The sequence below is a fragment of the Nansenia antarctica genome (assembly GCF_963989245.1).
Source record: "Nansenia antarctica genome assembly, chromosome: 14".
In the NCBI taxonomy this organism is placed as follows: domain Eukaryota; kingdom Metazoa; phylum Chordata; class Actinopteri; order Argentiniformes; family Microstomatidae; genus Nansenia; species Nansenia antarctica.
Genome location: NC_137684.1, coordinates 18,730,326 through 18,754,184, shown reverse-complemented (window position 1 = coordinate 18,754,184; position 23,859 = coordinate 18,730,326). Strand labels below are relative to the sequence as shown.

The 23,859-nt window shown below is 48.9% G+C and overlaps 1 protein-coding gene across 1 annotated transcript; it reads left to right on the top strand.

The window, feature by feature from the left end:
• Positions 1-304: 304 nt before the first annotated feature.
• On the top strand, positions 305-22,841 carry slc7a5 (solute carrier family 7 member 5; the record flags this gene model as incomplete). Its single annotated transcript, XM_080544848.1, has 10 exons — positions 305-902; positions 4,336-4,482; positions 13,255-13,351; positions 14,059-14,103; positions 15,108-15,231; positions 15,328-15,431; positions 15,633-15,729; positions 17,692-17,841; positions 22,324-22,501; positions 22,786-22,841. 10 exons carry the CDS (start codon positions 305-307, stop codon positions 22,839-22,841), a joined length of 1,596 nt encoding a protein of 531 aa, XP_080400974.1.
• Positions 22,842-23,859: the final 1,018 nt, after the last annotated feature.

Here is a 23,859-nt window from a genome sequence, read left to right as displayed (position 1 = left end):
GGGGCGCAGATGCTCGTCTTGTCGCTCGCTTTTGCCTTCGGACCAGCGTCATGACGCTCTTCTGAACAGGAGAGGCTGGCCTGGGAGGACCATCACGGCATTCTACGCAAATCCTTTGTACACAGAGTTGATCTGCGTTGACACTGTTCAGAGCACGCTTGTCTGAGTCAGCCAAGGAAGCCAGGCAGCATCGTGCGTGGTTTCAGCTACGGAGGGAGTTTCACACCGGAACAGAGAGATCTGAATACATAGAGATATTTTAAAGGTATTTTAACACACAAAGCGTGTGATTTTAACACACAAAATGTCAAGTTTAAAGAAAAGAAACTCGAATTCCTCTGCCGATCGGGATGAGGAGGACAAGCAGGTGACGGAGAAGATGCTCTCTGGAGGGGGGGAGAACGGGAACTCCGGGGTCGTCAACCGGGGGGGTGCTGCCGGGGAACCGGGGAGAACGGACACGGAGGACACTCCAACCGGGGAGGGAAAGGGTGTTGTTCTCCAGAGGACGATCACCCTGACGAACGGCGTGGCCATCATCGTGGGCACCATCATCGGCTCGGGGATCTTCGTCACCCCCACCGGGGTGGTCAAGGAGGCCGGCTCGGTGGGACTGTCCCTGGTGGTGTGGGCGGTGTGCGGCGTGTTCTCCACCGTGGGCGCCCTGTGCTACGCCGAGCTGGGCACCACGATCTCCAAGTCGGGCGGAGACTACGCTTACATCCTGGAGGTGTACGGCTCCCTGCCGGCTTTCCTCAAACTGTGGATCGAGTTGCTGATCATCCGGCCGTCCTCGCAGTACATCGTGGCGTACGTGTTCGCCACCTACCTCCTCAAGCCCATCTTCCCCGACTGCCCGGTGCCCGAGGAAGGGGCCAAGTTGATCGCCTGTCTTTGCATCCGTAAGTACTGTAGCCCCCCTTACGCCCAGCTGATGCAATGCACTATCCTCCGAGTTTAAGTGTGATGCAATGCACTATCCTCCAAGTTTAAGTGTGATGCAATGCACTATCCTCCAAGTTTAAGTGTGATGCAATGCACTATCCTCCAAGTGAAGTGTCGCCTACTTTCACATTCACACCCACCAGGACCAGGTGTTCAGTAACACGTTGTGTCATGTTCAAGGTGGGGAGGTGGCAACTATAGCCCTTGTACATAAGCATGTGTCTTGACGTTAGAATTATAAGGTTCTATCTCAATTTTTGGTCAAAATTGAGTTTTTTTTACATAATCTGATCCATTAGGTGTGCCTGTGTGGTGTTATTTTTTTAAATGTTGACATTTTTGAGTTAGTAATTCATAAAATACAAAAGGTTCCATCTCACAAAACATAATGGAATGTCAAAACTTTGACGCTCAATATCTCTGAACTGCCCTAAACGGAGATAGAACCTTATCATTCTAAACTCACGATAGGCTACTTGATACTACAGTTTTAAACGCCAGTTTTAGGTGACAGTTTGTGACATCTTTGCGGTGACAGGTGGTGAACCGCCGTGGTTAAACTGATACTCACTGACTGTCTGGCACCGACTCACGTTGGAGACTTGGCGCGTTCCACGCCCGATGCTCAGGGCTGCATGGCGGTTGAAAAACTAGCGCGTTATTTCATCATCTCTTATTTGAGACGCCCGCGCTCTGGCGCATCACCCACCTACCCCCGTGACGCGCCATGGGCTGGTCAGATGGGCATTACATTAATAAATTATCATTTTTATCATATACCTATTATCATCAGGCTCATGTAACTCATTTTTCTAGAGAAAAAAAACATTAATGTTTTTCTCTAGAAAAATGAGTTACATGAACCAGATGATAACGCAATATAATAAAAAATAATAATAATAAAAAACATTATCATAATCGTAAGCATCATAACAACAATAATAGCCTACTTATAATAATAATAATGATAATGATGATCTGAATAATCATTATAATAATAAGAAATATAATTATAATAAGAATAAGAATAAGAATATCTACTTACATATGCATCCTGTCACCGGTCTCGTGCCATATTGCCCGCAGTTAATCAATTAACCATATACTAAGCAGAGGTGGACCCTGCAGTTTATATGCAAACAGAGTGTGCTTTAGGGGTGTGTTGCATTTTGACACTCAATGCATGGAGAACAGAAAATCTCTGTTCTTTCTTTATTTTTTTGAAAATTTGATTCTATTAAAACTGAGGCTAAATTACCAGCATGTTACAATAGTCTGGAGTCAGAAAGCTCTGTGTCCTCCTGAAGAGTGTCTAGTGTTCACTCGTTCATGATCATCAAATCACAATGTTTTATGTGTAATACCTGTATAAAAAAAAAAGCACAAAAAAATAAGCTTTACATTTAGAAAAAACCCAATTTGAATCTAAAACATTCAGCTTCCATTTCCTATTGGCTCCTGAAATCATGCTGCTCTGAATTCCAATGAGTAGTTTTCATTGTATCACAACTACAATAGAATAGTACTCAAGTTTAGTGTGTTCTTGTCAACAGGTTGGTGTAGGCCTGTGTATGGTTGTTGTGTTGTGTTATGCTGTGTCGGGTCGGAGTTTAGTCAGTCAGGATTATGGCTGGATTAGTTCGAGCTCAGGCCAATTAGCTAACAAATCAAATACAGTCTCAGATTGAGCAGAGTGGTCATCTCAAATGGGTCTTTTTTTCCTTCTCTCTTTCTCCGTTGTCCATTCTCTCTCTCTCTCTGTCTCTCTCTCTCTGTCTCTCTCTCTCTCTCTCTGTCTCTCTCTCTCTCTCTGTCTCTCTCTCTCTCTCTCTCTCTCTCTCTCTCTCTCTCTCTGTCTCTCTCTCTCTCTGTCTCTCTCTCTCTCTCTGTCTCTCTCTCTCTCTCTCTCACTCGCGTGCCGTTTCTCTGTTACAGACTTTTGCCCTTCTTCACCCCTCTCTCTGCATGTACATTTCTCTGTTGAGGGGGATGAATGCCTGATTAGGGTACAGGAATGTGTGTGTGTGTGTGTGTGTGTGTGTGTGCGTGTGTATAAAGTGCCTGTGTGAATCTAATCTCCAGGGTGAGTGTGTGTAATAATCCCCAGCGGCGACCGCATGGCAGAGACTGAGATAGAGGGACGGCAGAGACATAGCCCACATGAACACAAAGAGTTCGAGGTGTTGTTAGTGTGGTCTTGATTGTTCTTGGTCCCGGGTAGTTGAATGAAAGAGTTAGCCTGATTAACCAAGCTCCACTTATCCATAACACTGCTCCATGCCTCTTTGTTAATCCACGAGTTGTTCCTGTGTTAGTCTGGATGTCTGCTTTACTGTGTGAGTTGTTGTTCCAGTGACCTATTTCTTTGGCGTTCTGTAGTCATTAGGTCGGCGTAGCTGGAGCGTATAGGAGCACAGCAGTGAGGTTTTACGTACGGTAGAAAGAGTCTGGTTACTGTGGTTGTGGTTATGTGGAAACCTCTGACTATGTCAGGGCGGTTTGTTTAAGGGTAGTCTATGAGAAGCCTGTCTGCAAGGATAATCCCTTACTCTGCTCTCAGAAGCAACAGGCAATAATGCTATTCAGTTATTCTATTCACTATCATGGGTGCATTCTGTGTGTGTGTGCGTGTGCACGCATGCGTGTACGTGTGTGTGCATGTGTGTGTGCACTAATGTGTGTGTGTGTGTGAGTGTGTGTGTGTGTGTGTGTGTGTGTGTGTGTGTGTGTGTGTTAGCTAGCGTGCAAGTGTTTGTCCCCATGCTTGTGTTTCGCTCCTCCGCATCTAGGTCTATACTGTACGCTCTCTCTCTCTCTCTCTCACACACAGACCCTCTTTGTGCTGTGGATCCCTACAGAAGCTTCACCATTACTTCACCATTGTTGCCCAGTCTGATTTACGGCTTATGGTGCTTTGAAGTGATCGTTAGTTAATCACTTTTAATGGGGAGTTGGGGGACAGCGAGGGGAGGGTGGCAATGGGGGGGGGGGGGGGGGGGGGGGTAGGGGGGATTTTTGAGTCCCTCAAGAATCTGTTTACTGGGTATCTGAACTATTCCCCCCTTTGTACCGCATGACCCACCTCACAGAGGTCCAAATCACTGATCGCATAAGCTAGGGCTAGGCTACGCGCTCCGGAGGGAAAGGGTTGAAGCTCTGGGGTTTCTCAACCCACGTCTCAGCGCCTCCCAGCCCTTTCTGACTGTTTCCCCCATGTACCCCAATTGAAAGACCACCGTTTTTTTTGTGTCCTTTTGTGACCACTGTTCCTAACATAATAGGGATGCTTTTGCTGTTCAACCCAATGGCTCACTAGCCAAACACAGGGACCAACTGATTAAGTTCTCTCCCCCCCCCCCTCCCCCACCCTCACTCTCTGTCTTTCTCCAGTGCTGCTGACGGCGATAAACTGCTACAGTGTGAAAGCCGCCACGCGGGTCCAGGATGCCTTTGCTGCCGCCAAGCTGCTCGCCCTGGGCCTCATCATCATTATTGGTTTTGTGGAGATTGGCAGAGGTAAGAAACAGCCATACATGTGTGTCATCACTCCCACAAAACACGTCAGCATATGAAGAGATTGGCATAGGTTTTGGAGAAGCGAGCGGCCATAATACATCTTACTATATGAATGAATGAATGAATGAATGAATGAATGAATGGTCTTTATTGTCATTGCTATAGTACAGGTACCAAACAACGACATTTGGGAGGGGTGGCTCCCCTGGTGCTAGGAAAGAAAAGAAAAAAAACCTATACTATACATAATACTCACGCAAATACACCGTCATGCACTGTTTTGAGATTGCAGGCATACTGGCATAAGATACAGTTTTACAGTCAGTCACACAAACACCTCATGTAGAGATTGGCATAGGTGAGGTGCTGCCATGTCTAATCACTCAAACTAACAAACACACATGTTGATCAAGTGTCAAGTAGTTAACACGCTTACATATGTTATGATTGACGAAGTAATGATGCACGTACTTAAAGGAGGGCGGCCCGGGAAGTCACAATCACACAGACATGTCGTACAGCAGGCCCTAAGATGCAGCAATGTAAAGTCACTCACACTGACGAACCATCACATGCACATCCAGAGCAGTGTTGATTTTGGCAGCTATTTCAGCTATTTAGTCTTAGTCTTTAGACGAAAATGCACATTTAGTCATTTTCATCCTTCTTCATTTTAGTCTAGTTTTAGTCAATGAAAACCCAATTTTTTTAGTGTAGTTTAGTCGTTGACAAAAACTTGCTACAGTGACTCCTGCTTCATATTTGATGTTTTCTATTCAAATTATTTCAACTATGTTAATACATGTATTGGAAATTGGATGCAAGTTGTCAGGTTGTATCAAGTATGCTGGAATTTCAACAGATTTAATATAGTGAGTGGCTGTTGCAACTCTTAAAGGAACATTTGACTCTGTTCATATTTTTAGTTGTGTAATATCCTTAGCTGGATATCTGTACCCTAGCCTCTCTCTCCCATTGATGTGATGCTGCTGTGCTGTCCTTGCTACTACTAAGCTAAGGATATTGCACAGATAGAAGTGTGGAATGTTGCTTTACTCAAATGAAACATTCTTTCTTTGACTATTGTGATTTTGTTTTCTGAAACTTCATATCAAACCAAAAGAGTATGTATTTCTTTCTCATAATAAAGTAAAGTGTGTTCAAGTGGGTTCTATTTTTTCTACCGAGCCCAACTGGTGTTGAAGCCATCATAATTAATCACTCGCTAATTTGGTGCTCTCACTTGCAGGTGTGGCACATCCTGTTTGTATCATCGGTGGGGGAGGGAGGGGTAGGACCCAGGCAGCATTCAACCAATGACATGGATGCACGGCTTTGCTTAGATTTTGCAAGATACCGGTAGCATACACGATTGGAAAAAATAATTAATGCACCACTAATGTATTAGTCTAGTCACGTTGACGCATACATTTTGTCACAATTTTTATTAACGTTTTGTTGAAGAGCCATAGAAGAGCCTGGCAACAGAACAAACACCCCTGCATGAAGCCTTCTCTCATGGATCGCTATTGGCTTACAAACACACAACACAGGCAAACAACAGCAATTGTCTCATTTCTGGAAATATATAAGGTGCGGCGGTCGCAGGTGCGGTAAACCTTGCGGTATACAGCTGTTGATAGTAGTTCAGTTCCTCAGATGTATACGTCGAAGTGTACAGTTTATGTCTAGGAGCTAGCTAGGCTATTGCACAACTTCATGTCCCAGAAGCTAGAACATCAGCCTGTCTGTGAGAACACAGGGCACTGCTGCTACAGGAACCAATAGACCACCTAGCATTCAACTTTCCACTCTCATTATGGTGCAGACGGAATAGATAAAAGAAACTCCAAACAAAGAACAGATCTGGGACCAATCATGTTCCCAAACTTAAGGCTCTCGAAGGGAACACAGTTCTTTTCATTAGATTATGCTCATTAGCCTCAAGAGATATGATTGTGTCTCACACACACACACACACGCACACACACACACGCACGCGCACACACACACACGCACACACACACACACACCACACACACACACACACACACACCACACGCACACACACACACACGCACACACACACACACACACACACACACACGCACACACCACACACACACACACACACGCACACACACACACACACACACACGCACCACACCACACACACACACACACACACACACACACACCATAGCACACCATTATATTCATCTCTGCTTTGGTTCAATTAAGATTGGGTTGGGTCGGGTTTTAAATGAGAAGCGGGGAGAGAGAGAGAACACAACCTTGGGGTGTTCCAGGAGGGGAACAGTGTTCCATTGTCCTCTGAGAGAAAGGAGAGCTAAGGGCCGGTCGTTACCCATGGAGAGATCAGACCGGCCTGACTCTGTGCCCAGACGCTGTTTATGTACTGTACACCACCTTGAAGAAAAACAAACAAGTCTCTACGCTGACTTCATGTTATGTAAGGCAGGGTTTCTCAAGCCCCCCCCACCCCCACCCCCCTCCTTCCCGTCCCGTCCCGTGTCAAAACAGTTGAGTGAGAAGAAACACCGACAGGAATCTTATTAGCATTGTGGCATTAACAGTGTAATATGACTCTCTTGTTTTAATCCGGCGCTGCCAAGCCAAAGATATGCAACCAGATGCTGTAGCGGTAGATAACCACCATGTAAACAGACTAGAAGAATTCCGTAGAAGGCCTGTGGTTAGTGCCCAGGGTCAAATGCATGATTCAGGCTTTAGATAAACAGCTTACAGTGAGGCGCCTACCTACTTACTAACGACGCACATGGTCCACTTGCTTCAGTGCATCAGGAGTGAAATGTCAAAGGCGCCGTAGAACTGGAACTCTGCTTTAGGGGAGGCCTTACCAAGACTACAAACCCCTTTCCCCCAGCTAACCCTGAGCCCCCAGGGGCCAAAGCCCCCTTCTGTGTGTAGTCAGGGCCTGCTGCGTAGTCATGGCTCTGGCTCATGTCTATTCCTGGAAGACCCCCCTCGTTGGCTCAGTTCCAAAACCATCAGGCCCTAATGTAGATCTGAATGGGTCGGGTAGTCGTGGAGCACTACGGTGAAAACACCAAACACCACACAGCCTATCAGAATCACAGCTCCTTAGTGACTCTCTGGCCTCCTCTCTCCCTAGTGACTCTCTCACGGCTGGGCAAATCAAACAAACGTCTGAAAGCGCGGTCTGTCCGGTGGCGGGGGGGGAAAGCCTTTATCTGGACTGATTGCATTCCCGGCCCCTGTGTTTGCCGTGTCTCTGGCGTCTCCCATAATCCCCCAGGCTGTGTTTGCCATGTCCGTGGGCCGTGACCTCCTCTCCTGTGACCCAGCAAAACGACCACGGCTCTGTGGTTCACCTGTGGAATGTGAGCGGGGCCCCCCCCCTCCCGGTGGCCCCAGTGGCCCCTGCGCCCCCGTCGCTCCGGGTAGACAGGAGGAGCAGAGGTGGCAGGGCACAGGTCAGGTCAGACGGGCCCGAGCCGCCTCATCAGAACTGCTGACTACGGGCCCGGGCCCAGGAACAGAGCCTGGGATTGTTCTCCATACAAACACCGAAGTAGAGAGAGAGAGGGAGGGAGAGAGGGAGAGAGGAAGGGAGAGGAGAGATGGAGAGTGAGAGAGAGAAGGAGAGAGGGGGCGGCGTGGTGGGGGGACGGAGGGTAGAGAGTGACAGAGAGAGAGAGAAAGGATCGAAAGCCATGACGAGCAAAACAGAGAGAGAGTGGACTGGAGAAAGATTGAGAGAGAGAGAGAGAGAGAGCGAGAGGAAGAGATTTCCATTGACTCCTGACAGGCTGAGTGGTGCAGCTACAGGCAGAGTTGGCATGAGGCAGGGGAACCGGCAACCATTCTTCTGGAAGAGCCAATGGGGCACCGGAGCGTGAGCTTGTCAGAATTAATCAGTCAATCACCCCCCCCCCCCTCCCCCCATACCCCCATACCACCCCCCGGCCTGGACAAATCAATCAATCATTGGAGGGATTCCCCGCTGCCCACTTTACCCCCTGGTCCCCCCCACCCCTCAGGGCACCATGCACATAGTCCAGAGGAGTCCATCAGTCCATCAATGGCAACGGCTGTTGGGTTCATATTGATGGTGGAGTGAGCAGAGGCGTAAGAGCTTTTAAGTCATGTCAGTCGGAACATGATTGGGTATCCCGGCGGGATCTGGGTGTGGTGCCGTTCAATCTGGGAACAATCTGGGTGTGAAAAGTAGCGTGGCAGCATACAGTATGTTTTGTAACTACATGTTTTCAATGGTGGGAAAGAAGTTATCTTTGGATGCGGTCGATGTTCAGGTCCTAATGAAAGAGTTGACGACAAGTCCTAACGAGCTCCTAGCTTCAACCCACCAGCCCGACGTTGCAGTTTTTAGATGTTTTTAGATGAATATGTGTTGTACACCCTTTTACCTTTACAAGGATATGGCTGGTGGATTTCAAAGCTATTCGCAAGGTGGTCCTCTTTCCACACTGTGTGTGTGTGTGTGTGTGTGTGTGTGTGTCAAAGAGAGTGTAACCATGTAGGATAGTAACTGTATTCCCCTGTGTGTAGTCGTGTGTTCCAGTGAGTGTTGTGAAATGCCTTGTTGCTGACCGTGGTGCCAACTCAGAGCTGTGGAATGGAATGAGGAGGCTCTGCTCTGGCTCTGCTCTGGCTCTGACTGGGTGGGTCTCTCCTGGCTGGGGGAGATAAGCCTCACCACATGGAACCACACTAACGACCCGCTACACCTGGTACACTCTCTCTTCCTGTACCGTTCGGAGAGAGAGAGAGCAACTACTGTACACGTGGGGAGGGACGGTTTCCATTAGCTTTTTTTTCTTGCTTTTTTTTTTTACCCGACACCGTTTCATTGTTCTGAAATCGCTTAAGTGCAACGGACAAGTGCATGTTACAGTGAGAGCGCTAGAGGGTTGCCAGGGTCGCCTGCCGTGATGTGCATTCTCTCATTCATAACAACGGAAGCGATAATATTCTGTCGATCGCACGACAACAACAAAAATACCGTCGCACGACCAAATGGCACGCCGTGTGCATTGGCCTTTAGACTGTGGCAGGACCTGTGTTTGCCAGGTCTAGTCGTTGTGTCTTGCCCTTTTCTCAGAGTGAAGCGCACTTCATTTCAGGGCGTCGTTGCGTAACACCTGTTGCTCCGGTGATACCAGGCCCCGTCACCTAGGGGTAAAGAGCTGAGGAACTCTGGGTCACTCCTTCATTTGGCTCAATAGGCTCAACCACTTTAATGACAGCAGGACTGGTACGGAGTAATCTGATTTAGATTACGGAGCTAGTAATAATCCAGTAGCTTTTTCCAATCAAAAGCTGTTTTGTTTGTCTGTGGGAGCCGGTCCTCTGAGGAAGAAAACACTGCGTCTTTCTGTCTAGGCTATCTGTCTCCTCCTTCACTCTGTGTCTCTCTGTGTGTGTGTGTGTGTGTGTGTGTGTGTGTGTGTGTCTGTGTGTGTGTGTGTGTCTAACAGTCTGTGTTGGCCTGAGCGGATATTGAAATGATCGGTGTGTGTGTGTGTGTGTGTGTGCGTGTGTGCGTGCGTGTGAGTGAGTGAATGAATGGAAAAGGGAGGCTTGGTTTCTCCATGGCCCCTTGGCAGTCTGGCTACTCTCGGTGTGTGTGTCAGTGTGTGTGTGTGTGTGTGTGTGTGTCAGTGTGTGTGTGTGTGTGTGTGTGTGTGTGTCTGTGTGTGTGTCTGTGTGTGTGTGTGTGTGTGTGTGTGTGTGTGTCTGTGTGTGGGCGGGTATGGGTGTGTGTGTGTTTATGTGTGTGTGTGTGTGTGTGTGTGTGTGTGTGTGTGTGTAATAGGAACCCTTAATGTTTTATTTAAACGGTGACCCAGCTACTGTTGACAGTGCTGCTATGGCCAACCGTAAACCCTCCCTCCCCAAGTAAACCGGGGCTACTTCTGTTCAAACAGCAAACTGTTACTGAATCTACCTGTGTGGTCACCCAACCCTGCCCATTTGTGTATATCTTGACGTAACCTTTTAAATTTCCTGTTTTTCAGTTTAGGGATCGTCAATAGCATACTTGTAGGGCATTTTATTCACTGTAAGTTAATCTAATGCGCATTTGTGCTATTTTAGACCGTAGCCCCTAAGTAGGTTGTTAGATTTCTTCACAATCACATTAATTCCTGCTCCATTTTTCACAATAAACTCTGTGGAATTCTAATTCAACAGAGTTGTCAAACCAGTGTAGGCTAGACGTTTGTATTGAGACCGATTGATTACCTGTGGTTGGAAACCACAACACCTGTGGCCCTGACGTGATCTCATCCAGCTCCCACCTGATTGGCCAGCACAGAAATCTCTCCTATTTGATTGGCCATTTTAGGCATCTCTCCTATCTGATTTGGCTCTGCATCTCTGTGTATATTTCCCTGAACTAACTCAGCGGTACTAGCAACATAGCTACTGTATTGTTTGTGTTTGTGTGTGTGTGTGTGTGTGTGTACGTGCGTGCGTGCGCGTGTGTGCGTGTGTGCGTGTGCGTGTGTTTGTGTGTATTAACTGTCCCACAGCTATCGAGAACACTTTCCCCAAGTGAGTCAGTGGTCAGAGGAGATGTGTTGGTGCTGGCAGAGAGGTGTGGGCCGAGTCTTCCAAGAGGAGGAGAAACCTTTAGACAAATCTAGTGTTACACTGGTCTGAATCAATTAACCTTTAGCTGGGCAACAACAGTAGACAAATACACACTGATACACACTGATCTGGCCACATAGAAAACGTGAGACAGAAAGGTGAACATACAGACACATACACTCTCTCATTCACAAACATCCCCACCCGTGTGTTGGCGTGTATGTGAGTTGTCTGTGCGTGTGACTCTGGAACAGATCTCAGAGCTCTGTCCGTCCTCTCTAGGACCCTGTCGACCATGTCTGAGCTTCTAATACTCAGGAGTTTACACAGGGGCTTTCTGGGCCTCTGGGTCCCTTTGTCTCTGCAGGGGGCAAAGGTGGGGATAGGGAGGGGGGGGGCACTAAGGGGGGGGGGGGGGGAAGGGCAGGGGGAGGAGGAAGAAAGGAGACAGATAAGGCGGAGGCAGGGAGGGAGGAAGGGAGGGCCGGGAGGCAGAGATGGAGGTAGGGAGACAGGGAACTAGGGAGGGAGGGCGGGAGGGCGGGAGGGAGGGTGGCAGGGGGGGGGGAGGTAGGGAGACAGGAAGTGGAGGAATGGAAGCGAGAAGCAGGCAGGGAGTTGGGGGGGAACGGGAGGGGGAGGACGAGGACGAGGGAGTCAGGGCCAGTGCTGCAGCCCTCTGCCTGGTACAGCAGTCATGTGACCTAGGGATCACTGGCTCCCCAGGCCTGAGCGTGTGATGGTGGGTCACATGAGCGTTCTCTCCCACTGCGCCCCTCCGCTCGGCTCTCTTTAGGTTCTCTGTTCGCTCACCCCCCACACCGACTCACTCGCTCAGGCTCTCGGCTTTTGTTATGACTTGTTGTGTCTGTGTGTGCGTGTGTGTGCGTGTGTGTGTGTGTGTGTGTGTGTGTGTGTGTGTGTGTGTGTGTGCGTACGTGCGTGCTGCAGGGGAATATTTGCGAAATACTTGTGATTTGCCAGTCAGACTGTCTGGGCAGATTAACACACTTGACGACCCCGACCTGATAGACAATGAAAACCGGTTTCCTCTACTACTAGAAACTTGACATCGGCTAGACAACAGACACATTTAAATGATCACAAAGACCCGATCGCTCGCTTTTTCTGTCTTGACCTCCACCTAGACCAGGCCGAGCGATCGAAAGCCAGACCAGACCAGTTCCTGGCTTTTGTGTTTCCTTTTCCACCTTTAGTGTCTCTAAGAGAAAGTGGGGGTCAACCCCCCCCTAACCTCTCTCTAACTTTTGCATCAAATATAGCGTCATGTGACCCCCCTCCTCCATTACAGATGCAGACAGGAAATGTCTGTGATTGGCTTGTACCTTACCTGAGGGCGGGCTATAAAAAATCCCTGTTGTCTGTCTTTGGGTCACCTTTCTGAGGGCGTTTGACTGTCAGACCTCGCCTGTCACGCTTGTACACTGTCAACTGTAAACTCCTTTAGCAAAAGACAATTAAATACCTTTTTCTATGCATTTGAAGAAATCAGGCTTCTTCTATTTTTCTATTTCCATACTTGAATAACTCCATTACAGTGTTTGCGTGCGTGTGTGTGCCTACCTTGTAAGCTGGTCCTGTAGGCTGTAGTAGGTCCTGCAGGGTTGTGATGGTGGTCATGGTCATGGTCATGGCTGGTTAGTGAGGTGAGGTCCCAGTCTGTGTTTCTCACAACCCAGAGCTGGTCCCTTGGGGGGGCCTTTTGTCTGTAACAACAGCCAGGGGAAAGTGTTTGTTCAAGGCCAGAGTTGTGTGTCTGGCTGCTAGGCTCGCTGGTACTCCAGGAATGTCCGTCTGTCCCTCCCCGGTGTCCCTCCTCAGGCCAACAATGCACTTCAGTTCCTGAAAACCTTTTGTTTTTCATTAAAAGACCTCAGGTGCCCCCCGCCCCCCGTCCCTAGTTCAGACCAGACCAGACCACTACCCCTCTGAGTGGAGGATTTAGGTTAGAAACCTCCACTACTGGTGATTACTGGGGGATTTGAGTTTGAACCCTCCTCCTCCTCCTGTCTTTTCATCTGGATCTAGGAGTTTTATTACCGTGGTCTTTTGTCTAAGGTAATATAGTGTCTAGACTTGTCGTCTAGTCTTGACGATATTTCAGCTGTTGAAAGGTCTTACTCCTCTCTCCAACAGGAAGTAGCGTTACAGTGGGTCTCGAGCCAGAGAATTCCTTCAAGGGGTCCAACTACGACTTTGGGAACATCGGCCTGGCGTTGTACAGTGGCCTGTTCGCCTATGGAGGCTGGTGAGTAGATAGAGCCGCTAGACGCGACAGTAGAGGAGCTCAGGTCTCCCAACTCCCACTCCTGGCTGCTCTGGCATGTTTTAGTTCCGGCCCAGCACCAACACACCTGATCCCACTGAAGTCTTAAGTCAAGATTTTGATCAGTAGGATCTGGTGTGTTGCTGCTAAGGCTGTAAAAGGAGCAGTGTTGGATACCCCCCAGGGTTAGGGGCTGATAGACACCTTAAAGAGGTTAGGCCCTAGAGGGTAATCCTGTTGTAAAGCTCCTCTTAAGAGGGCTGGCTCTTTAAGAACAGTAGTAGAAGAATTGGAAAAGTCTGCATCGAATAATCCTACCTGAACCTGGTGCTCAGTATTCTCTCTTGGAAACTCTCCTCTCTCTCTCTCTCTCTCTCTCTCTCTCTCTCTCTCTCTCTCTCTCTCTCTCTCTCTCTCTCTCTCTCTCTCTCTCTCTCTCTGTCTCTCTCTCTCTCTCTCTCTCTCTCTCTCTCTCTCTCTCTCTCTCTCTCTGTCTTTCTAACCCTTTAACTATGGGACACACTCTCTTTCATAGCTATGATTTAATAATCGCTCTACAATGAATCACTCGTTACAACAATCTGTCCTCTGTTTTCTCCCTCCACTAGCCTGCCCTGATGGTACGCAGTGTTGTTTTTAGTTTTTTTTCTATCTCTCTATGTCACTAAAGCATATCTGCTTCTCCGCAGGAACTATTTGAATTTCGTCACGGAAGAAATGATTGAGCCTTACAAGTGAGTGTAAACACCATGCACCAGGCCTCCTGTATAATACACCCCAGACACGGTTTGCGTATGTGTTCGTCATTGTATGATTTATTTCAAAGCCCCCCCCCCCCCCCCCCCAACTGTCGTAGATGTTCAGGCTTTAGTTTTTTCTCAGTGTATGAATATTCTCATATAATAATAATAATAATAATAATAATAATAATAATAATAATAATAATAATAATACATTAGACTTATATAGTGCTTTTCTAGACACTCAAAGACGCTTTCCAAACCGAGAAGATTGAGTAGTAATAATAAAAAGAAACAAAAAAAGAAATAAAAGAAAGTATAGGGGCCTAATGAAGGTAGTGCTGGGGACACATGGGAAGGGGAGGGGGAGAGGGTTAACTGGTGAAGGCGAGCTTGAAGAGGTGGGTTTTGAGGGCCTGTTGAAATGTTGGGAGGGTGTTGGCCTGTCTGATGTGGTAAGTGCTCTATAAGTGCTAAGTAATACACTGGTTAGTAAGAGAGCCACACATGAACGCAGGTCGAGACATTGATATCCGTTTTAACTCTGCTTTACTAGCATCATGAACCAAGTTATCAGTTACACTAAACGGGTGCCTAGAGCGCCCCCTAAGGCATGGGAATAACAAGGCATACTGTTGGCACTATCAATGGAATACATAACGACTTCAATGTACAGGACCGGTCACAAGTTTGGACACATTTTCCCATTCAATTGAAACTTTTGACTGGTACTGTAGATGTCAATAACTGTATCTCCAAGAGGCCAGAGATGGAGAATGAACCAGTATAACCTCTCTCTCTCTCTCTCTCTCTCTCTCTCTCATGCCCCCTCTCTCTCTCTCTCTCTCTCTCTCTCGTGCCCCCCCCCCCTCTCTCTCTCTCTCTCTCTCGCTCTCTCTCTCCTCTCTCTCTCTCTCTCTCTCTCTCTCTCTCTCTCATGCCCCCCCCCCCCCCTCTCTCTCTCTCTCTCTCTCTCTCTCTCTCTCTCTGTCCCTCAGGAACCTGCCCCGGGCCATCATCATCTCTCTGCCCATCGTCACGGTGGTGTACGTGTTGACCAACCTGGCCTACTTCACCACCCTCACCCCAGAACAGATGCTCAACTCAGAGGCCGTGGCCGTGGTGAGGATCTCCCTCAGGTTCCTCTGCACATCGGGCCGTAGTGTCATAGAGGGGAGACATGGACTTTGTTGACTCTTATGTATGTCTTTCCTGCAGGACTTTGGCAACTACCACCTGGGACCCATGGCTTGGATCATCCCTGTGTTTGTGGGCCTGTCCTGTTTCGGCTCTGTCAATGGGTCTCTGTTTACCTCGTCCAGGTAAAACGCCCGCACGCACGCACGCACGCACGCACCCCGATGTCTTACACAGCTTGTTTGTTCTAGAGCTTACGCCTGAGGTACAAATCTGTGTCAGACTCTGTGTTAATCTGATTCTCTCTCTCTCTCTCTCTCTCTCTCTCTCTCTCTCTCTCTCTCTCTCTCTCTCTCTCTCTCTATCTCTCTCTCTCTCTCCCTCAGGTTGTTCTTCGTGGGGTCCAGAGAAGGCCACCTCCCCAGTCTGCTGTCTATGATCCACCCCAACCTGATGACCCCTCTGCCCTCCCTCATCTTCACAGTACGTACCTTCACTCAGACCTAGTAGAGCCTCTCTCTCACTCTGACCTGGGGCCTGTAGACCCTCTCTCTCACTCTGACCTGGGGCCTGTAGACCCTCTCTCTCACTCTGACCTGGGGCCTGTAGACCCTCTCTCTCACTCTGACCTGGGGCCTGGTAGACCCTCTCTCTCACTCTGACCTGGGGTCTGTAGACCCTCTCTCTCACTCTGACCTGGGGTCTGTAGACCCTCTCTCTCACTCTGACCTGGGGTCTGTAGACCCTCTCTCCCACTCTGACCTGGGGCCTGTAGACCCTCTCTCTCACTCTGACCTGGGGCCTGTAGACCCTCTCTCTCACTCTGACCTGGGGCCTAGTAGAGCCTCTCTCCCACTCTGACCTGGGGCCTGTAGACCCTCTCTCTCACTCTGACCTGGGACCTGTAGACCCTCTCTCTCACTCTGACCTGGGGCCTAGTAGAGCCTCTCTCCCACTCTGACCTGGGGTCTGTAGACCCTCTCTCTCACTCTGACCTGGGGTCTGTAGACCCTCTCTCTCACTCTGACCTGGGGCCTGTAGTAGACCCTCTCTCTCACTCTGACCTGGGACCTGTAGACCCTCTCTCTCTCACTCTGACCTGGGACCTGTAGACCCTCTCTCTCACTCTGACCTGGGGTCTGTGGACCCTCTCTCTCACTCTGACCTGGGGCCTGTAGACCCTCTCTCTCACTCTGACCTGGGGCCTGTAGACCCTCTCTCACTCACTCTGACCTGGGACCTGTAGACCCTCTCTCTCACTCTGACCTGGGGTCTGTAGACCCTCTCTCTCACTCTGACCTGGGGTCTGTAGACCCTCTCTCTCTCTCTGACCTGGGGCCTAGTCGACCCTCTCTCCCACTCTGACCTGGGGCCTGTAGACCCTCTCTCTCACTCTGACCTGGGGCCTGTAGACTCTCTCTCTCACTCTGACCTGGGGTCTGTAGACCCTCTCTCCCACTCTGACCTGGGGCCTGTAGACTCTCTCTCTCACTCTGACCTGGGGCCTGTAGACCCTCTCTCTCACTCTGACCTGGGACCTGTAGACCCTCTCTCCCACTCTGACCTGGGGTCTGTAGACCCTCTCTCTCACTCTGACCTGGGGTCTGTAGACCCTCTCTCTCACTCTGACCTGGGACCTGTAGACCCTCTCTCTCACTCTGACCTGGGACCTGTAGACCCTCTCTCTCACTCTGACCTGGGGCCTGTAGACCCTCTCTCTCACTCTGACCTGGGGCCTGTAGACCCTCTCTCCCACTCTGACCTGGGGCCTAGTAGACCCTCTCTCCCACTCTGACCTGGGACCTGTAGACCCTCTCTCTCACTCTGACCTGGGGTCTGTGGACCCTCTCTCTCACTCTGACCTGGGGTCTGTAGACCCTCTCTCTCACTCTGACCTGGGGCCTAGTAGACCCTCTCTCTCACTCTGACCTGGGGCCTGTAGACCCTCTCTCTCACTCTGACCTGGGGCCTGTAGACCCTCTCTCTCACTCTGACCTGGGGCCTGTAGACCCTCTCTCTCACTCTGACCTGGAGCCTGTAGACCCTCTCTCCCACTCTGACCTGGGGCCTAGTAGACCCTCTCTCTCACTCTGACCTGGGGCCTGTAGACCCTCTCTCTCACTCTGACCTGGGGCTTAGAGCAAACCTCTCCTATACCAAGGCTACTGTTTATTGGTGTCGTTATTGACCATTTTAGTTTCCATTGGCTGTCTGTCATCGTAGTAGTAAATAATAATAATACCTTTATTTGTAAAGCGTATTTCTAAACAAGGTTTTGAAGTGCTGAAATATAGCTTTTTAGCGTCATCATGACCACTGCTGTGTGTTAGCTGATGGGTCTGTCAACTAACTTGGCTCTATCTCTCTATCTATCCTCTCTCTCTCTATCTCTCTCTCTCTCTCTCTCTCTATCCCCCCCTTTCTCTCCCGCCCCTCCTCCCTCAGTGTCTCATGACGCTGCTGTACGCCTTCTCCAACGACATCTTCTCAGTCATCAACTTCTTCAGCTTCTTCAACTGGCTGTGTATCGCCTTGGCAATCATCGGTATGATGTGGCTGCGCTGGAAGAAGCCTGAACTGGAGCGGCCCATCAAGGTGAGAGTTTTGTGTTCGCGGTCCCCGACGGTTCTTATGAGACCGGTCCGTCCTAATGTCCCATTGATGCGGTACCTGGGATGTCAAAGCGCTTCTCCAGGCGTCGTAAAGGTCTGATTCGCTATACAGACATGTACCCAGACAGATCAGGCAAGAGAGCGAAAAATAGAGAGAAAGAGGGAGGAAAAAAAGGAAGAGAGAGAGAGAGAGGGGGGGGGATAGAGAGAGAGAGGGAGAGAGAGAGATGGAGAGAGAGAGGGAGAGAGAGAGAGAGAGAGAGAGAGGGAGAGAGAGAGAGGGAGAGAGAGAGGGAGAGAGAGAGAGAGAGAGAGAGAGAGAGAGAGAAAGAGAGAGAGAGAGAGAGAAAGAGAAAGAGAGGGACAACAAGAAAGGAAGAGAGGCTGAGTATGTAATATGCTCATGTCTGAAATACAACTGCTATGAGCACTGCACATAAGTCCTATCTCCATCACCCTGGGCCACTGGGTTTCTCTAATAGACACAGCAATCAGCAATGTGACATCAGGTGGCCTGAGAGTAGCAGGCTTGTGGAGATCAGAGCAGCGTGTGCCCAGAGAGAGAGACAGTCGCTGGGATGCTGCTGGCTACACAGAGCCTCTTTGTGCGACTGGGGGACTGGGTGTCCCCCTCCTGCCCCCCCCAAATGGAGCTGTTACAGCCCAGTCTCCTCTCTGGCCTGTCTGGTTGACATGGCGATGGTTTAATGAGGAGAGCAGCCAGGGGCAGTGGAGTGAAAGAGGCCAGCGTTGTTTCGATGGGTCTATCCTATCTGCTGCTGCTGCTGCTGTGTGCTGTGTGTGTGTGTGTGTGTGTGCTGTGTGTGCTGTGTGTGTGCGTGTGTGGGTGTGTGTGTGTGTGTGTGTGTGTGTGTGTGTGTGTGTGCTGTGTGTGTGCGTGTGTGTGCTGTGTGTATGTGTGTGCGTGTGTGTGTGTGCTGTGCTGTGCTGTGCTGTGCTGTGTGTGTGTGTGTGTGTGCAGGGCTTAAAGTTCTCCGGCACGGTGCCGGATTTCCGGCGCGGGGGAATTTTGAGCCCAAAAAAAAAAAAAAAAAAATGCTATTTGTTTACATCGTAATTTAAAGAGTAATCTTCAGCAAAGAGATAGTTCCGCCTACCAATGGTATCACATTGCTCAAGCCAACCAACGACTTCTAGCCAATCGGAGGCAGAGTAGTGGGGCGGGCCTTAAGAAGTTTGAATGAGTGTAATGTTAGCTTGTAGAGACGTTCGCTTTTAGCAGCCCGCTATCTCGCTAACTTTAGTAAGTCTATTAAAATGGAAGCCAAGTTTCTTAAACCTGGCGAAGACACAGCTATACTAGAACGAGGAGTAAGGAATAAATGGCGCTGGGCATGGATAGAGGAGAGTAGTGACGGGAAGCCTTATGGGACGTGGTGCCTCAAACTGAGGGAGCCGGGTGCTTGTTTCTGTACGCCGTGCTCAAAGAAACTCGTCTACGGCAGTAGTGGGAAGAAGGTTATTGCTCGACATGCCTCAGATCCCGGTCACCAAGCTTCGGTTCGAGCGCTTGCTCATACAACAACCTTGCCGGGAGCGACGGCTACAGGTACCACTTCATCTTCAATGACCGACCGTGTTTGCGAGCAAAAGATCCAAGTGTGCGCGTTTATAGCTGAACATGATCTGTCTTTCACAATGGCTCAGCCACTCGTCGATTTGTGCAAGAAGCTATCAGAAGACAAAAATGCACTGACAAAGCTGTCCGTTTCCAATCAGTACGCCAGCTATTTAAACACACATGGCCTTGCCCCGGAATTAAAAAAACGGCTGTGTGAAAAGCTTAAAAAAGCAACGTTTTCAATGAATATCGACGAAGCTACTAATCTTAACATGGACAACATCCTCAATGTCCTTGTTCGATTTTTTGATGATGATCTGGCCAAAGTAACAACACAACACCTAGCCAGCAGGAAAGTAAACATCGCCAACTCGTCAGCCCTCATGCAGGAGCTCAAAGATATCCTGGAGTCCAATGGTCTTGACTGGTCACTAGTCATCAGTATTCTACTTGATGTAGATCTATTGATCTATTGTTATAGTGATAGTGGCTTAATAAGTGATGCAATCAGTTTGGCCTTAAGTGATTTAATCAGTTTGTTCTTTTAAAGACATCTAAATATCTAATCCACTAATATCAACCATAAATAACCTCAATGACTACAGACCTATTGCCCTAACACCAGTGGTCGCAAAGTGCTTCGAGAAACTCATATCTCACCACATCAAAGACCGCCTCCCCCCAGGCTTTGATCCTCACCAATTCGCTTACAGAGCAAACAGGTCTACTGACGATGCCATCTCTACAGCCCTCCACACTGCTCTGAGCCACCTAGAACACCCGGAGTCCTCGGTGAGGATGCTCTTTGTTGATTACAGTGCAGCTTTTAATACCATCATCCCCGATATCCTCGTGGACAAGCTAGCTGCCCTGGACTTCCCCCCCGCCACCTGTGCCTGGATCAAAGACTTCCTTTCCAACCGCCCACAGACAGTCAAGATGGGTCCACACAACTCCTCCACCCTCATGCTCAGCACCGGCTCTCCACAGGGCTGTGTTCTGAGCCCTCTCCTGTACTCCATCTACACCCATGACTGTACCCCCACCCACCCCACCAATGCAATAATTACATTTGCGGATGACACCACCTTGGTGGGGCTCCTAACCGGAGGGGATGAGTCAGCCTACAGGGACGAGGTGCAGCGACTGACAGAGTGGTGTGTCACAAACAACCTGACTCTCAACATCAAGAAGACCAAGGAAGTGGTCATGGACTTCAGAAAGGTAAAGGCAGACCCTGCTCCACTCTACATCAACGGAGACGGTGTGGAGAGAGTCCCCTCCTTTAAGTTCCTAGGAACCCACATCTCAGAAGACCTCACCTGGTCAGCCAACACCACAGCGGTGGTAAAGAAGGCCCAGCAGCGACTCCATTTCCTGAGAGTTCTCAAAAGAAACAGGGTGGAGGAGAAGCTGCTGGTAACCTTCTACCACTCCATCATTGAGAGTGTGCTGACATTCTCCATCACAGTATGGTACGCTGGCTGCAAAGTAGTGGACAAAAAGAGACTGCAGAGAGTGGTGAAGTCAGCGGAAAAAATAATCGGCTGTCCCCTGCCCTCCCTGGATGACGTGGCACGCTCTCGGTGCCTCTCCAGAGCAGGAAGGATTCTTAAAGACCACCTCCACCCTGGTCACCACCTGTTCAGCCTGATGCGCTCTGGAGTGAGGTACAGGAGCATAAAGGCTAGAACAAACAGGCTGTCCAACAGTTTCTATCCATGGACCATCAGAACACTGAACAATAGACATAAGACATGTTCATAAATGTTTATCTTCTGGGGAAAAAGTGCAATAGAAATGTGCAATAACTATTCTAAGTGCCTATTTATACATTTATATATTTTTACAGTATTATTATAGTATTATAACGCCACTGACCTCATGTCTTTTAGCTTGCTTTTATAGTTGTTTTTATTTTCTCAAGATTGTTGTCTTTATTTGCACTTGACACCACGGACCTCATTGTCTCTTAGCTTGTTTTATAGCATTTTCGCTTTTTAATTGTCTAGTGTGTAATATTTGTGATATGTTATGTGTATATGTTTGTGAATATGTTTTCTGTTTTTGCACCTTCAGAAGAACCACTACAATTTCATTGTATAGGCAACTGTACAACAACAATAAAGTATATTCTATTCTATTCTATATATTGTTTTATTTTGTATTGAGTATAAAACAGTATTAATGCATTTTAACATTGAGACATATATTTTGTATTGACTATAAAATAGTATTAATGCATTTAAACATTGAGACAAGAAGCTGTCTTCTGTACCCGCTCTCCCAATATCTCAAACTGTGACCCCCCTCCCCAAGAAAAAGTTTCAGGCACAGGATTTTTCCCCACTATAAGCCCTGTGTGTGTGTGTGTGTGTGTGTGTGTGTGTGTGTGTGTGTGTGTGTGTGTGTGTGTGTGTTTGTGTGTGTGTGTGTGTGTGTGTGTTTGTGTGTGTGTAATTCTCTCTCTCTCTGTCATACAAGCTGTTAATTGATTCCTACTCATTTGGTAAGACATCACAGAGTGTTTGGCAGTGTGTGAACTGTGAACAGTCTAATGGTCCTCATTCATTCAGCTGTGAGTGGTTGTCCCGCAGTGTGACTGAGTACACACACACAGAAGAAGTAGTTAACAGAACAGCTAAACCAGTGTGTGTGTGTGTGTGTGTCTGTGCGTCTGTGTGTATGGGGGAGGGCTCCTTCTGGCCAAACTGTTACAGAATCTACCTGTCCGGTCACCCCCCCACACCCCCCCTGCTCTGTGTGTCTGTGTGCCTTGCATATGTTATGTGATATTAACCTCCCCCCATACAGTGTGACATTGGACTGTCTCTCATACAACATACTGTATTGTACCCCCCGCCCCCCCCCCCCCCCCCCCAGGTGAATATCCTGCTGCCTATCAGCTTCGTCCTGGCGTGTCTCTTCCTCATCGTGGTCTCCATCTGGAAGACGCCCAAAGAATGCGGCATCGGCTTCGGCATCATCGCCACCGGCGTGCCCGTCTACTACTTCGGCGTAATCTGGCAGAGCAAGCCCAAGTGGCTCCTTCAGACCATCTGTAAGTTGTCCCTAACCCCTAACCCCCATAGCTGCTGTCTGCCACTCTGCAAACCTTCTGGTCACAAAAGCAGCAGGGTGTTTTTAGTTGTTTTGTTTTTTCCTGTGTATGTGAATTGTGTTGTTTCTCACTGTTTGTTTTTTTCAGTTCAGTGCGTGAATGTTTAGGTACGACGTGGGCCTTTCTTATCGTAATCGCTGTGTGTTGGTTTATTGTACAGTGATAAATAATCATAATAATAATAATAATAATAATAACTGACGTGTGTGTGTGTGTGTCTCCAGTCTCGGCCACGGCGCTGTGTCAAAAGGTGATGGAGGTGGTGCCTCAGGAATCCTGAAGAGGAGCGGAGACCGCGGCCCCTCGACACACACACACACCCCTCCCGATGACGACGCCCCCTTCGACACACAACCCCACTACCCCTGCCCCTGAGCCCCTATCAATGTTTATGTACCCCCGCCCCCAGTCTATATGCATTCGTGTGTACCTAGCCCATAGACCACGGTGTATGTCAGACATCTCAGTGTTCTAGGAGCAGGGGTCCCATCCTGCTAGACCCACAGTCCCTGACCCGATGCCTCAGAGCCAGGATCCACCCCCCTCCAGCCCCCTCCCCGCCCTCCCATCCTTTCAGACTCCCTCCCTCCCAGGCTGAAACACATACCTTCCCCTCCGTAAAACCCACCCCCATCCCCCCCGGAGCTCGTACCCAGAACCAACCCTGCCTCGATGGGCTTTGATAGGAATTCAGAATCCTGTACGAAGTTTCAGTCTTAAAGATTGTGTTTTCATTTGTATTTTTTGGGGGGTTTGATTTATCTTTGTACTATTATCCAACCTTCAGCCACAAACTTTGTATTTGCTTGACAAAAATGTCCCTCTTATTCTTAACTCCTCTTTCTCTTAGTCATTGTGCATCACCAACTATGGCATCGGCCTGTAGCTGGCTTGTTGTGAGCCAGAGATGGAACGGTTGATAGAACGGTTGTTCCAGCAGGTTTTCTAGGTAGACTGACTGTTTCTCAGTACCATTACCCTGAGAGTCTACCTCTCCTTAGTCAAACATCACTGTCTGTTACCATGGCTCTCCCCCTCTGCACCTTACTGGCTTTCTCATGCAGCCACTTGTGTGTGTGTGTGTGTGTGTGTGTGTGTGTGTGTGTGTGTGTGTGTGTGCGTGTGTACATGTGTGTATGTGTGTGTGTGTGTGCGTGTGTACATGTGTGTATGTGTGTGTGTGTGTGTGTTATCTTGTCATATGTTAGTTCCACTCCCTGCCTCATCTTGGCAGACCAGACAGACTTAGCTGCTTTCGCCGCTTATCTCTTCAGATATGAATCTCGACGCTCGTGAGT